The sequence below is a fragment of the Trichosurus vulpecula genome, chromosome 6 (genome assembly GCF_011100635.1).
Source record: "Trichosurus vulpecula isolate mTriVul1 chromosome 6, mTriVul1.pri, whole genome shotgun sequence".
NCBI classification, from domain to species: Eukaryota; Metazoa; Chordata; class Mammalia; order Diprotodontia; family Phalangeridae; genus Trichosurus; species Trichosurus vulpecula.
The window spans coordinates 222,478,189-222,491,023 of NC_050578.1; the positions used below are offsets into that span (position 1 = coordinate 222,478,189).

Genomic DNA, 12,835 nt, shown 5'->3' on the forward strand with positions numbered 1-12,835 from the left:
TCTTTACTTAACCCGGTGGTCCTTCCTACTCCCTGGGGGCTCATCTTATTGGTGCCAGATTCAGTACGGACTCCCAGTCAGCTTCAGCCCACTGTAGCTTAAAACTCCCCAGCTCAAGTGATCCACCAGCCTCAGCCTAGTAGAATCCTCACTCTAGTGAGGCTGAGGGTTCCAGTACCTACCTCTCTGTACTCAGGAGCTTAGGTTCAGTGAGGCCCATTAAAGCTGCAGGTAGCACCTTTTTTTTTTCATCTTCAGTCCCTGTGTTTATCGAGGCCATCCTGTGCACACGGCCCTGGGTAAGGACCTGGAGACACCCAAAAGTTAAATCCCACAGAATCATAGGAGTTCAGAGCTGGAAGGGACCTTCGAAGCCAACTCCTCACATTTAAGGAGGAGGTTATATGCCCAGAGAAGGGAAGCATTTGCCCAAGAACGCACAAGATTTGCTCCTGATCCAGTCACTGTTCCTTGTGTAAGTGATCCTGGATTAAGCAGGATTAAGGACACACTGGAGTCATTGTTCACTAGTGGAGACCGGCAATATTCAACCTGGAGTCTGAAGTTGTTTTTTGGTTGTTGTTGACCTAAGTCATGTCTGAATCTTTGTGACCCCATTTGGAATTTTCTCAGCAAAGATATTGGAGTGGTTTGTCATTTCCTTCTTCAGGTCATCTTACAGATGAGGAAACTGAGGCAAATAGGTTTAAGTGACTTGCCCAGGGTCACACAGCTAGTAAGTGTCAGAGACTGGATTTGAGCTCATGACAATGAGTCTTCCTGATGCCAAGCCCAGTGCTCTGTCCGCTGTGCCATCTAGTTGGCCCTCTGGGATTTAAAGACTGGTGCTCAAATCCTGGCCTGGCTAATGACTATCTACGTTACCTAGGCAAATTATTTAACCTCTGTAGGCTTCAGTTTCTTATTCTGTACAATAACAGGGTTAGACCAGATGAACTCTAAAACGTTCCACACTGACCAGCCCTAAATCCTGTGAGATTCCTTGATGGCTCATGTCTGTCTAGGGCCATCTTTTGGGTTCTTAGGCTCTCTCTTTGTCTTACTTCTTTTTTTGGTGATCATTACCTCTTAGGCTCATTGCATGTGGCGGCTGTATATTTCTGGGACTGGAAGTTACTGCCCTGGCTTCCATGCTTCCAAGTCAGATGGTGGTCCCTGATGGTCCTGTTGTGGAAAAAGGTGGGGGGTGGGCTAGGAAGACAGGGGAGGACCACACAGCTCCTGGGACTTGAATCAAATCTAAATCCTTCTAGTTAAAATCTTGAGGAGTGTTTTTTCCTCCCCTAGGTTATCAAGACTAACAAAATTCACAGCTTTGGAAAAAGGGACCAGGCTATCAGAAGAAATCCCAATGTCCCTGTGGTGGTGAGAGGCTGGTTGCACAAACAGGTAAGAGCTTCAGACAATGAAAAGGACACCAGATTTGGGGAATCTTCCCCCAGAAAAAGTAAAAAAAAAATTCAGCGTTTCTGTCATGAGATGACCATGTAATAGACATAGCGTTTAAAAAAGTGCTTTTGGTCAGGAACTCATCTCTGCATAATCTAGCCATTTATCTAGCCCAGGGGTGGGGAACCTGTGGCCTTCTAGGTCCTTGGGTGTGACTTTTTGACTGAGTCCAAGTTTTACAGAACACATCCTTTTATTAAGGGGATTTGTTCTGTGAAGTTTGGATTCAGTCAAAGGGCCAGACTTGAGGAACCAGAGGGACACATGTGGCCTCGAAGCCACAGGTTCCTATCCCTGGTCTAGAGCATTAAGGGAAGCATTACCTTGTGCAAGTTAGTCAACCCATCTGAACCTCAGTTTCTTTATCTATAAAACGGGCACAGTATATTACTCATACTCCTTCCCTGCCAGGGTTGTTGGGAGAAAGACACCTTGTAAACCCTGTAGTCCCATGTGTTGTTATTATATTTTTCACAAAGACTACAGTGAAGCTGCACTACTTGCTTCATTTGCTTGTGCAACAGTGATAAGGTGGGGAGAGCTCTGCACAGGGGTCCCTCTGAATTGGCTTGCTCTACTTTGTAGGACAGCTCTGGGATGCGATTATGGAAGAGAAGATGGTTTGTGCTTGCTGATTACTGTTTATTCTACTATAAAGGTGAGCAGACATTCTTACTGGCAGAGAAGGAAGTAGCTATGAAGCCCCTTCTCTTGGTTAGGTTCACAGTCTTCATCAAGGCGCCCAGTGCTACCAACCCACCTAGATGTCTCCAAGCCCGATAAAATGAAATTGCTCTGGGGGCTCTTGGTTTGTGGCTCTGATCTTGTTCCCACATTTAACTGATGGCAGGTCCCTGAAACTGCATCCCCCCAGAAGGGTTTGCTCACCGTCCCTGTCTCTGGTAGTCCTAGCAATTCAGTTCAGCAAAAATTATTATGAAGCACCTACTATGTGCAAAGTACTGAGAACACAAAAAAAGGGATATCCCAGGTGCTGTTTTCAAGGAGTTTATAGTACAGCCTGGCAAGGATGGGCTCATAAATGACTATGATAGGAGAGAGAGTGCAGATTAAAAATACCATATTATATGAGGCAGGAGAGATGGCCCTCACTAGGAGGGCCAGCCAGCCAGGGAAGGCTTCATGGAGGAGGTAGCTTCTAAGCTGGTCTTTGAAAGAAGGGAAGGACTTTAATAAACTAGATGGGGAGGGAAAGGTGGGGGGAGCCCATTCTAGGCACAGGGGATAGGGTGAGCAAAGGCGTAGGCATAGGGTAGAAGGCGGGATGAAAATGGGAAATGGAGAGAAGTCTAGCTTGTTTAGAGCTTAGAGGGAGCCAAGGGAGGGAAGAGGGGCAATCCCTCCTGGGGGAGGTGCCTGAGTTATTTATGTCCTATTCAGTTTGATTCATTTACAGACTATTGCACATCCCACAATCCTCTCAAATCCCATCCCACTGGGGGCACAGCTCTGGTGTGGAAACTTTCCAGTCAAATTTAAAAGAGGAGATGAATGCACGCATGTACATACATAGGCAAGGCGTGTAATTCAGTGCCCTAAATATGGGTCGAGTACATACATGTAGAGCACTGTGCTAGGCAGAGAACTCAGATAGCATCTGCCCTCATGGAGTTTATAATCTAGGAGAAATCTGCTTTTGTCTCTTCTCCTGTGAATTCCTAGGTGACTTACTGTCCCTTCCATCTACAAACCCAGGCCTCTTTGATCCTATTCATCTTTCAAAGCTTAACTCAACTACTCAGATAACTTCCTTAGCTCCCCTACTACACCGTCCATTCATGAGGCTCCCCCAAACCCACCCCCAGTCAGTACCAGCCTTTCCACCTCCTGCCTCACATAATGCTTGATTTTGTACCCTTCCAGTTTATCTTAGGTGTTATAGTCCTGTCTGATGCATCTCATCTCATCTCTCTATTAAAATGGGAACTCCCTGAGGGTAAGGGCCTACCTTATCTACATCACATCTCCCCTAGTGCCTAGTGCAGGGTTCTGCCCAGCCTTGTTACCTATTAAATGTTACTGTTCAGAGACAGGATTGGTATACAGGAAAGAATACTGAGTCAAGAAAGGCCCTAGTTCAAATCCTGGCCCTGATAAGTACTAGCTGTGTGATCACAAGAAAGTCTCTTTCACATCTCTGAGCCTCAGTTTACCCATCTGTAAAATAGAGAAAATAATAGCTGTTGCATCTACCTCACAAAGTTGTCGTGAGCATCAAATGAAAGGATGTGCATGAAACACTTTGAAGACCTGTCAAGTTTTTGTTGTGTATGTGTGTTTTTTTTAATTAGACCTGATTTTTTTTTAATACTAGACCTGTGATTTCATTAGGGTCAGTTAGATGGCTCAGTGGATAGATTGCCAAGCCTGGAGTCATTTACTAGCTGTGTGACCCTGGGCAAGGCACTTAACCCTGTTTGCCTCAGTTTCCTCATCTGTAAAATGAGCTGGAGAAGGAAATGGCAAACCCCTCCAGTAACTTTGCCAAGAAAACCCCAAAAGGGGTCACAAAGAGTTGGGCACAATGGAAAACAGCTAAAAAAATTTATTTCATTGGTGTAGGGAAGTGAGAAAGTCCCCTCTTGCCAATGTATTGGATCATAGATATAGAACTGGACTAGGCTACAGAGGCTATCTAGTCTAAACCCCCCATTTTATAGATCTGGAGACTGAGGGTCCAGGGAATTGAAGTGACTTCCCACAGATGGTGAAGATGCGAGCTGGCCTGAGTAAGTGTGGTGCCAGCAATTCTGCGGACTAGGCTTATTAGGGGAATTTGTGTATCATGAGGTTATGGGATTTAGAACTAAAAGGGACATCTCATTTTACAGAAGCGGAAACCCAAACCCAGAGAAACTCAATGATTTGTCCAAGCTCACTCAGGTAGCAAGCATCAGAAGGAGAGTCCCTTAGACTCCAAATTCCATGCTCTTCCCATCGGACCATATGGCCTCCCCTGTGCTAATCACCTGTTCTGCAACTTCAGTCAATCAATAAGCATTTATGAAGCACCTACTATGTTCCAGGCACTGTTTGAAGTCCTGGAGATATAAAAACCAGAAATGACAGCACCTGCTTTCAAGCAGCTCATGGTAAAATAAAGGTGTGGGGGGCAACATGCGAACAATTATGTACAAACCAGATGCAGTTAGGACAAACTGGAGATAATCACTGGACGAAGGCTTCATGCAGAAAGCCAGACTTTAGCTGAGGCTTAACGGAAGCCAGGGAAGCCGGGAGGCAGAGATGAGAAGGGAGAGGGGCCCAGACATGGGGGACAGCTGGAGATGTTGGGAGTCAGGAGATGGACTGTCTTCTGTGAGGAATAGCAAGGGGGTCCCAGAGTACAGGGAAGAGATGAAGCTGAAAAAAGACTCAAGGAGTAGGAAGGGACCAGGCCAGCAAGGATTTTGATTTTGAAAAGCCAATTTGTAGCTTTAGGGAGTTTCCCAGTGTGCTCCAAACTTAAGTGACTTGTCTGGGGTCACACAGCCAGTGGATGCCAGAAGCGGAATCTGAACCCAAGTCTTCCTCCTCCTGAAGTCAGCTCTCTATCCATGACGGCATGCTTCCTCTTCTCAGCTATTATTATTACTGTTTAATCAGTTCATTTTGTAACCTGTTGTTTAGCTCTGCCCTCTGGGAGAGAATGCTTACCTCTTGTCTCTTCTTATCTCCACTTGTTGAAACTTGCTCCTCCGTTTGAGGATCAGCCCAGGTGCCACCTCTGCCTCCCAGATGCCTTCCCTCATCCCTTTATCTCCTCTTCCTGCCCTTCTCCCAGCAGAAGATAATCCCAGCTACCTTCGTGTTTCTAGAGGACCCTGTCTGGATCTCTCCCTTTCCCCTGCCCCATCCTATGTCCACTCGAACACAGTGTATATTTCCAAGGTGAGGCAAGGCAAGGCTCGATGACCACTGGCCAGAAATGCTAGAGACTCCGTCTCTTTTACGATTAGGACTAGATTGCCTTTGAGGTCCCTTTGAGCTGTGAGATTGCCAGGTTCCAATCCTTGAGGGCAGAGGCTGTGTTGCTTTTTATCTTTATAGTCTTGTTGTTGTGTTTGTCTTTTGTTTTTGAAGAGGACCATGACATCAGGGAAACGATGAGGTGACTGGCCATTGACTTTGATTTGAGTGAGGGAGGGCTAATACCCAGGGCAAGGCCTTACATATAGTATATGCCTTAATGTGTGTTTATTGACCTCTCCTGTCCTCCACCTTTTGGCCAGGGCCCATGGCTTATCCTGAGCTTTTTTTTCTTCTTCTGTTCAAAGACAGTCGAGAAGAAGCTGTCCTAGGGAGCATCCCACTGCCCAGCTATGTGACCTCGCCTGTTGGGCCCGAAGACCGTATAAACCGCAAGTATTCTTTTAAGGTATAAATGATTTGTCTTTTGGATTATGTTTTTGAATGTTAAGTATTTTTGAAAGTTAATTCAATCAAATAAAAAACACTTGGCTTTCCTGAGTCACATGTTAATGTTTGAAGCAAAATGCCTTCACAGCTGCATTCTTTGTAGTGATAGTTCTGCAAGAACTTAGGCCCTAGATTTTCTAGAGCCTCTGTCTTGCTCCTCATGAGCCAGGGGCTCCCCACAAAGCTTGGGTCTAAGCTTGATAGATCCCAGGGTCCTATTCATTGGTTACAACCACAGACACTTTGGAGAAGAAGGGTTTCATGCCTTCTGATGATGCTTGCCCTAGGAATTCAAAGCTGAAGACTCTGGGACCATTATAGGCAGCTGTAATTGCTTCTCCAAGGAGATGAAGAGCCTAGAATATCTCTCCTTAGAGCTCCCTCTCTCTCCCTGCCTCCCCCATGTGACACAGAAGGGGAGCTTTGGGGCACAGATCCTGGCCTCATCACCTATGTTTGCAGAACACTGTGACTAATGGATGGGTGTGAAAAGTATGGACACTAAACAAAATTCTGTTTCCAGCCATAGCTATTTGAAGGGCTGTGAGATACTGGTACCCACCGTCTTTTACTTGGGGTCCTGTGGGGGTTAGTTATGTCCCATGTCCACAAAAGACTTAAAAATTCACAATGACTGACTTCACAAATAAATTGACTACAGGATTGGAATGAAACCTCAATTTGTTCTCATTGGAAAGCCAGAGTGCTTTTCTTTCCACTTTCCCTTCTCTGTGGGATAGACCTGGAGTTGAACTAGGGGTCTTAGAGCTGGAGACCTGGAAAATGGCCTGTTTCATTCTTCATTGTGTGGTGGGGTTACTGCCCCACCTCCAACTGCAGAGGAATCATTTTTTGTGGTCCTCTTCTGCCTCCCATTCACACATACACCAGGGTGAGTGGTCTGACCCCATCTTCTGGAAGGAGAGGTTCCTGCCCCCCATCCTCCACCCCCATCATTCCCAGCGTGTGGATGTATGTTTGGTCCATGTTCCATTTTCTTCTATTTGAAAAGAGTGGTACTAGTTGGAATGCAGTTAGGATTTAGAATTAAAAGGAACTTCAGATATCACCTAGTCCTACCCTTTCTGTTTATAAAATATGAATCCAAGGTCTAGAGATGAGAAGGGACTCAGCCAAACTCCTGCAGCAGTGAGAAATTCCTGCAGAGCTTGGTTTTGAACCTGGGACCTCTGACTCAACATCTTATACTCCAACTGCTTTCATTGATGCTTTAAAACTTCCCTCTCTTGGCTTGTTTAAAACTCAGCTCCAGCGTTTTGTTTGTGTTCTCCTTGGCTGTTGGAATCCTCCTCCTTCTCCCTGTCTCCTCTTTCTCCCCCTCCCCCTCTCCCTTCTCTCCCCCTCCCCCCTCTGCATCTCTTCCTCTCCCCCTCCCCCTCTACCTGACTGTTTCTCTATTCCTTTTCCATTTCCTTTGCTGCTTCACCATCCATCTCCTGTCCCCTAAGCATGGATGTCCCTGGAAGTTCTGTCTTGGGTCCTCTTTTCTCTGTATACCTTCTCCCTTGGCCTTCTTAGCAGCTCACCTGTATTTGAATATCATCTCTTAACAGATAACTGCCAAATCTATACTTTTCTCCTCCACTCCAGTCCCACATCCCCAGCTGTCTATTGGTGCTTTCTGCCTCGCTGTCCTGTTGGGACCCCACACCCCTAATTCATCCTTTTCCCCCCTAAAACTAACCCTTCCCCAGCTTTGTCTCTGTCGAGGGTGCCGCCATGCTGCCAGTCACCCAGGTTTGCATGTTCATAGACACCTTGGGATGTACTCTCCCTCATCCCACATATCCAGATGGCTGCTGTGTCTTGGCGATCCTGTCTCCCTACCCACTCTGGCATCCATCTCCCTCTCCACTCACATAGCTCCTGCCCTAGCGTAGACCCTCATTCCCTCTTGTCTGGGGTGCCCCCCCTTCCTGGCTTATCCCCACCCACCCTCCCATCTATCATCCATGTAACTACTCAAAGACTCTTGAGGCACAGGTCTCATCATTTTGTTCCTCTGCTCAAAGATCTTGAGTAATTCTCTGCTGCCTCTAAGATAAAAATACAGACTCCTCAGCGTGGCATTTAAGGCTCTCACAGTCTGGCGCCCACCTACATTTCCAGTCATATTTTATGTGATTTCCTTTCATACACTCTACGTTCCTTTCTACCTCCTACCTGCACACACTCCCACAAGCTGTCCCTCGTGCTTGAAATGAATCCTTCCTGATCTCTGACTCTCAGCATCCCTATCTTCCTTTAAGGCTCTGCTCTGGCATCACCTCTTCTGGGAAGCCTTCCCTGATTGCCCCAATTGTTAATGTTCTCTCCTTCCTAGTATTAGCTTATAAGTATGTACACATACACCCTGCCCCTTCTACCCCAACATAGTATCATAATACAGGCCACACAACTGATGCTTAATAAACTGCTTTTTGACTGGAATCTGTTTGGTTTGGGACAGTTCTCTTAGTGGAATGCAGACTTGTTATTAGCCAGAAAGCCTTCTTCCAACTCTCTCTGAGAGCAAATATCTAGTGACAGATTTCAACAATTCAGGTCAGTTCAACCAGCATTTTTTATAACACCCAAGCATCCCAAAGTAGCTCCCCAGACTCTATATACCATATGCTAACACTTCATGAGAAGGTGTGAAAAATATATTCTAGGAAAGCCTTGTTTATGATTGTGTTGTCCTTCTTCTGTCCTTTTCCACCCTCCCTCCCTCGCTCCCTCCCTTAGATTTTCTTAGAAAAACTCAGCCAAGAGTATTCACTGAACCCTTAGTTTTTAAGGTATAGAAAGTGCATCTTGGCACTTTTGGGGTTAGAGGTTTGTTCTCTGCTGTCTGATGGCATCAGTCCATCTTTCTTAATTATCAGCAAATATTTTATAAAGAACCTTTGTACTTAATTTGAATACTGAATTTGAATTTGAACACTGAAATGAATTTGAACACTGCTAGGTACTAGGAAGGAACGTACAAAATGTAAATAAAGGAATGGTCGCCTACACTCGTGAAGCTTGCTATTAATCTAGGATTCCAGGGGTATAAGATACAAACACAAATGGCTATCCTATGTGATGTTACATGCTAAATGTCTTGGACGTATGAAGCAAAGAACCATGTGATGTCTGAGATGGGACAAATCAGCGAAGGCTTCATGGAAGAAGGGACATTTGAGCTTTTAATGAAGGGTAGGAATCCAACAGGCAGAACAGGGGAGGGAGCAAGGTAAAAATGGCCATAAAAATATCTCATAGGAAACATTTTGAGACAGGTTATGATGTTGCGTTGCAAAACACACATTCTGGGGGTGGAGAGGGCGTGCCTGGAATCTTGGTGGAGTCTAGCAAGCCCTGTGTGGGTGTCTGGCTGTAGGATAAGGGGTGTGCTTCCTGTCCCAAAAGAGCTGATGCAGCTGCTAGTGGTCCTTGTATTCATGGTGTAGTGGGAAGAAAGAGAGGGAGGAAGGAAGCAAGGAAGGGAGAGAAGGAGGGAGAGAGGGAGGAAAGAAGGAAGAAAGAAGAGGGGAGGAGGGAGGAAGAGAGAAAAGAAGGGAGAGAAGGAGGAAGGAAGGAAGGGAGAGAACAAGCACTTATTTAGCCCCTACTATGTGCCAGGTACTTTACAAATATTGTGGCACTTGATCCTTACAACAACCCTGGCTGGTGGGTGCTGTTATTATCCTCATTTTATAGTTGAGCAAACAGGTAATCAGAGCTTATATGCTGGCATTGGTCTAGATCAGGGGCTCTTAACCTGGGGTCCCCAGAACCTCCCAGGATTTGTGGATAGATTTCAGGGGTTCTGTGAAATTGGATGGGAAAAAATTAGATCATGGTTTTCACTAACCTCCCACTGAAACTGAGCCTTTCCTTCCGATATGAACGTGAGCAACAAACCTTATTCCATAGGCTTTACCAGGCAACCAAAGGGGTCCATGTCACAGAAAAGGCTAAGAACCCCTGTTCTAGATGCTCTCCAAGGTCACCTCTAGCTTGGACACTGCATGATTATGGGTGGCTCTGCCCTTTACCAGGTGTCTGACATTAGGGGAGTCATTTTAAACTCCTGTGAGCCTCAGTCTCTTTATCTGTAAAGTGGGGATAAGGCTGTGTTTCTTTATTTCATGGGGCTATTGTCAGGGGAAAGTTTGTAAACCTTTAGCAGCTATAGAAAGAAATGTGAATTGTATATTATCATTGTGGGCCAGTCAATGAAACCCCTCCATGAAATCTGCCTTAGGCACGTATCCTATTGCTGTGATCCCCAAATCTCTCCTTGTTACTCTTAAGAGTAAGACAATGCTTGGTACTATAGCTCCTTCAGGTCCGTGGGAGGGACAAGGCAGCAGAATCTAAGAGAGCTTCATGGTCTGTCTGCTGCTCCAACCCTGGGGACAGCGGGGATGCCACCTTTTCATTAATACATGAGCTTACATCAACTGGCATTGTCATCCTGGTTGAGCTATAGCTCCTCGGATGCTCAACTGGCTCTGTGGGCCAAGTTGGAGGGAGCAGCCCGCACAAGATGTTCTGCATGCTAAAGGATGTTCTGGGGTTCTTGGGGCACAGCGTGCTCATGTGTGGTTGCTTTCAGGACTTGCTGACCCCTTTGGTCAGGGACTGGCTGATTGCAGAGTGCCCAAGCTGTGCCCTCAGTCCATCACTTTGTAGGCAGCTTAAAGTCTTTGTTTCTTTCTTAAGGAAACATCAGCTGCTAGTTGAGAACCCAGAATAACTTGAAGTAGGTCACCGTGTTATCTTTGGGCTTGTTTGTTTCTGTCTTGAGCTCCGGTGCCTAACACAGTGCTTGCCTTGGAGCGGGTGTTTAAATGCCTGTTGGTTCACTGATTGAGTAAACATGTTGTGCAAAGCTAGCAGCCCATCCCGACAAAGTTTTATGTCAGTCTCTTCCTTGGAACTAGAAAAATCTCTTTGCTTTTGGGAACAGGGAGGGCGGATCTTTAGCTTCAACAACTAGACATTACTATTGGTGATGCAATGGAGACAATGCTGGAATTAGGAGGACCCGAGTTCGGATCTGGCCTCAGATACTCACTAGCTCTGAGCTGTAAATTGGGGATAATAACAGCACCTGCCTTGCAGGGGTGTTGTGAGGATCAGATGAACTAATCATGGTCTTAAGTGCTTAGCATAGTGTCTGCACGTAGTAAATGCTATGTAAATGTTAGCTTTTATTATTATTATTTGAGATAATGTTTATAAAGTGCTTTGCAAACCTTCAAGCACTTTGTAAATGCTAGCCATCCACTATGATGTCAGCCTCAAGCCACCTGTTATTACAGCAGATTTCTGGACCTCATTCCAGTGGTAGCCAAACAGGGAGCTACATGCTTCAGCAGGGCCAGACTCGGCAGTTCCCAAGCGTGTTTGCTTTCTAAGGGGAGAGTGTGGAAAAAATCTGGTTCTCGTGTAAACTTCATCTGCAGGACCCTCCTCGAGTTGTCTGGGAAGAGTAAATAGAAAACAGACGTAAAAGTCTGTGAGACTTAGAGGAAAGCAAACGTCTGTCACTTTGTTTTATATGCTGTGAGGAGCCTTTGGTATTTCAGGACTATGGAAATACAGTAGTTAGGGCTGATGTGCTCCTGAACTTGTGGGGATGGGCAGGCCTGGTGTTAGACTCTCCAGGTTAGAGGAGCACATGGCATGAATTATGTTTTGTCTCTTTTTCCTTCTTTCTTTGTCCCTTCCTCCCTCCCTTCTTCCCTCCCTCCCTTCTTTTCTTTTCTTTCTTCCTTTCTCTTCTTCCTTTCTTTCTTTCTTCCTTCCTTCCTTCCTTGCTTCCTTCTTTCCTTCCTGCCTTTCTTCCTTTCTTCCTCTTCTTTCTTTCTTTCTTCCTCCCTCCCTTCCTCCCTTTCTTCCTTCCTTTCTTTTTCTTTCTTCCTTCCTTTCTTTTTCTCTTTCTTTCTTTCTTTCTTTCTTTCTTTCCTCCCTCTCTTCCTCCCTCTCCTTTTTCTCTCTTTCCTTCTCTCCTCCCCTCTCTTTCTCCCTTTCTTCCTTCCTACAGAGTACGAGTTTCCCTGTGCTTTCTGCCCTCTAACACATACCTCCCTTTCCTGCATTTACAGGCTGTCCACAATGGCATGCGGGCCCACATCTACAACACCTCTGGCATTGACTTTCCGGCAGAGCACTCGGGGATGAGAACTTACTATTTCAGCGCTGACACTCAAGAAGATATGAACGGCTGGATCAGAGCCATGAACCAGGCTGCCCAACTACAGTCTCGAGCATCATTGAAGCGGTCAGTGTTCCAGAGGAAACCCCTCTTGTGTTGGACTTTATGTGTAGGCAGAATAGATCTCTGCCTCGATGGGATGACTTTAAGGGCACCTGACTAGTACCCTTTCCTGAAACAGGTGCCTGAAATCCCACCATTCGTTCATTCATGTTCAGCCTTACACTTTCTTTCCCTTGGCTCCTTTTTATAGCTAAAAATACTCCCAGTAGACAGAGTGCCAGGCCTGGAATCAGGAAGACCTGAGTTCAAATGTGACCTCAAGAACTCACTAGCTCTTTGACCCTGGGCAAGTCACTTAAGTTCTGATTGCCTCAGTTTCCTCCACTGTGAAATGAGGATAGTAACAATACCTACCTCCCAGAGCTGTTGTGAGGATCAAATGAGATAATATTTGAACAAGTGCTTAGCACAGTGCCTGGCACATAGTGGGTCTTATATAAATGCTTATTCCCTTCCCCTCTCCCTCCACCCCCCACCTCCCACTGTCCCAGAAACTAATGTATCAAGTTCCTAAAATCTTAATGGGACTATCAAAAAGAGATCTTTGAAGTTTACAAAGTGCATTTACTGTCAGTCAGTTAGCATTTATTAAGAGCCTACTATGTGGCAGGCACTGTGCTAAGTGCTGGGGATACGAAGAAAGGCAAA

The 12,835-nt window shown here is 45.8% G+C and overlaps 1 protein-coding gene across 4 annotated transcripts in view; it reads left to right on the forward strand.

The window, feature by feature from the left end:
- The window catches only part of PLEKHA7 (pleckstrin homology domain containing A7), a 245,303-nt gene that overhangs the window by 170,742 nt on the left and 61,726 nt on the right, over positions 1-12,835 (forward strand). For all 4 annotated transcript variants that reach the window (XM_036763072.1, XM_036763071.1, XM_036763070.1 and 1 more), the window contains 4 exons: positions 1,309-1,410; positions 2,056-2,128; positions 5,769-5,869; positions 12,015-12,190. In XM_036763072.1, the coding sequence (XP_036618967.1) occupies positions 1,309-1,410; positions 2,056-2,128; positions 5,769-5,869; positions 12,015-12,190 (452 nt within the window). The remainder of the gene's footprint in view (positions 1-1,308; positions 1,411-2,055; positions 2,129-5,768; positions 5,870-12,014; positions 12,191-12,835) is intronic.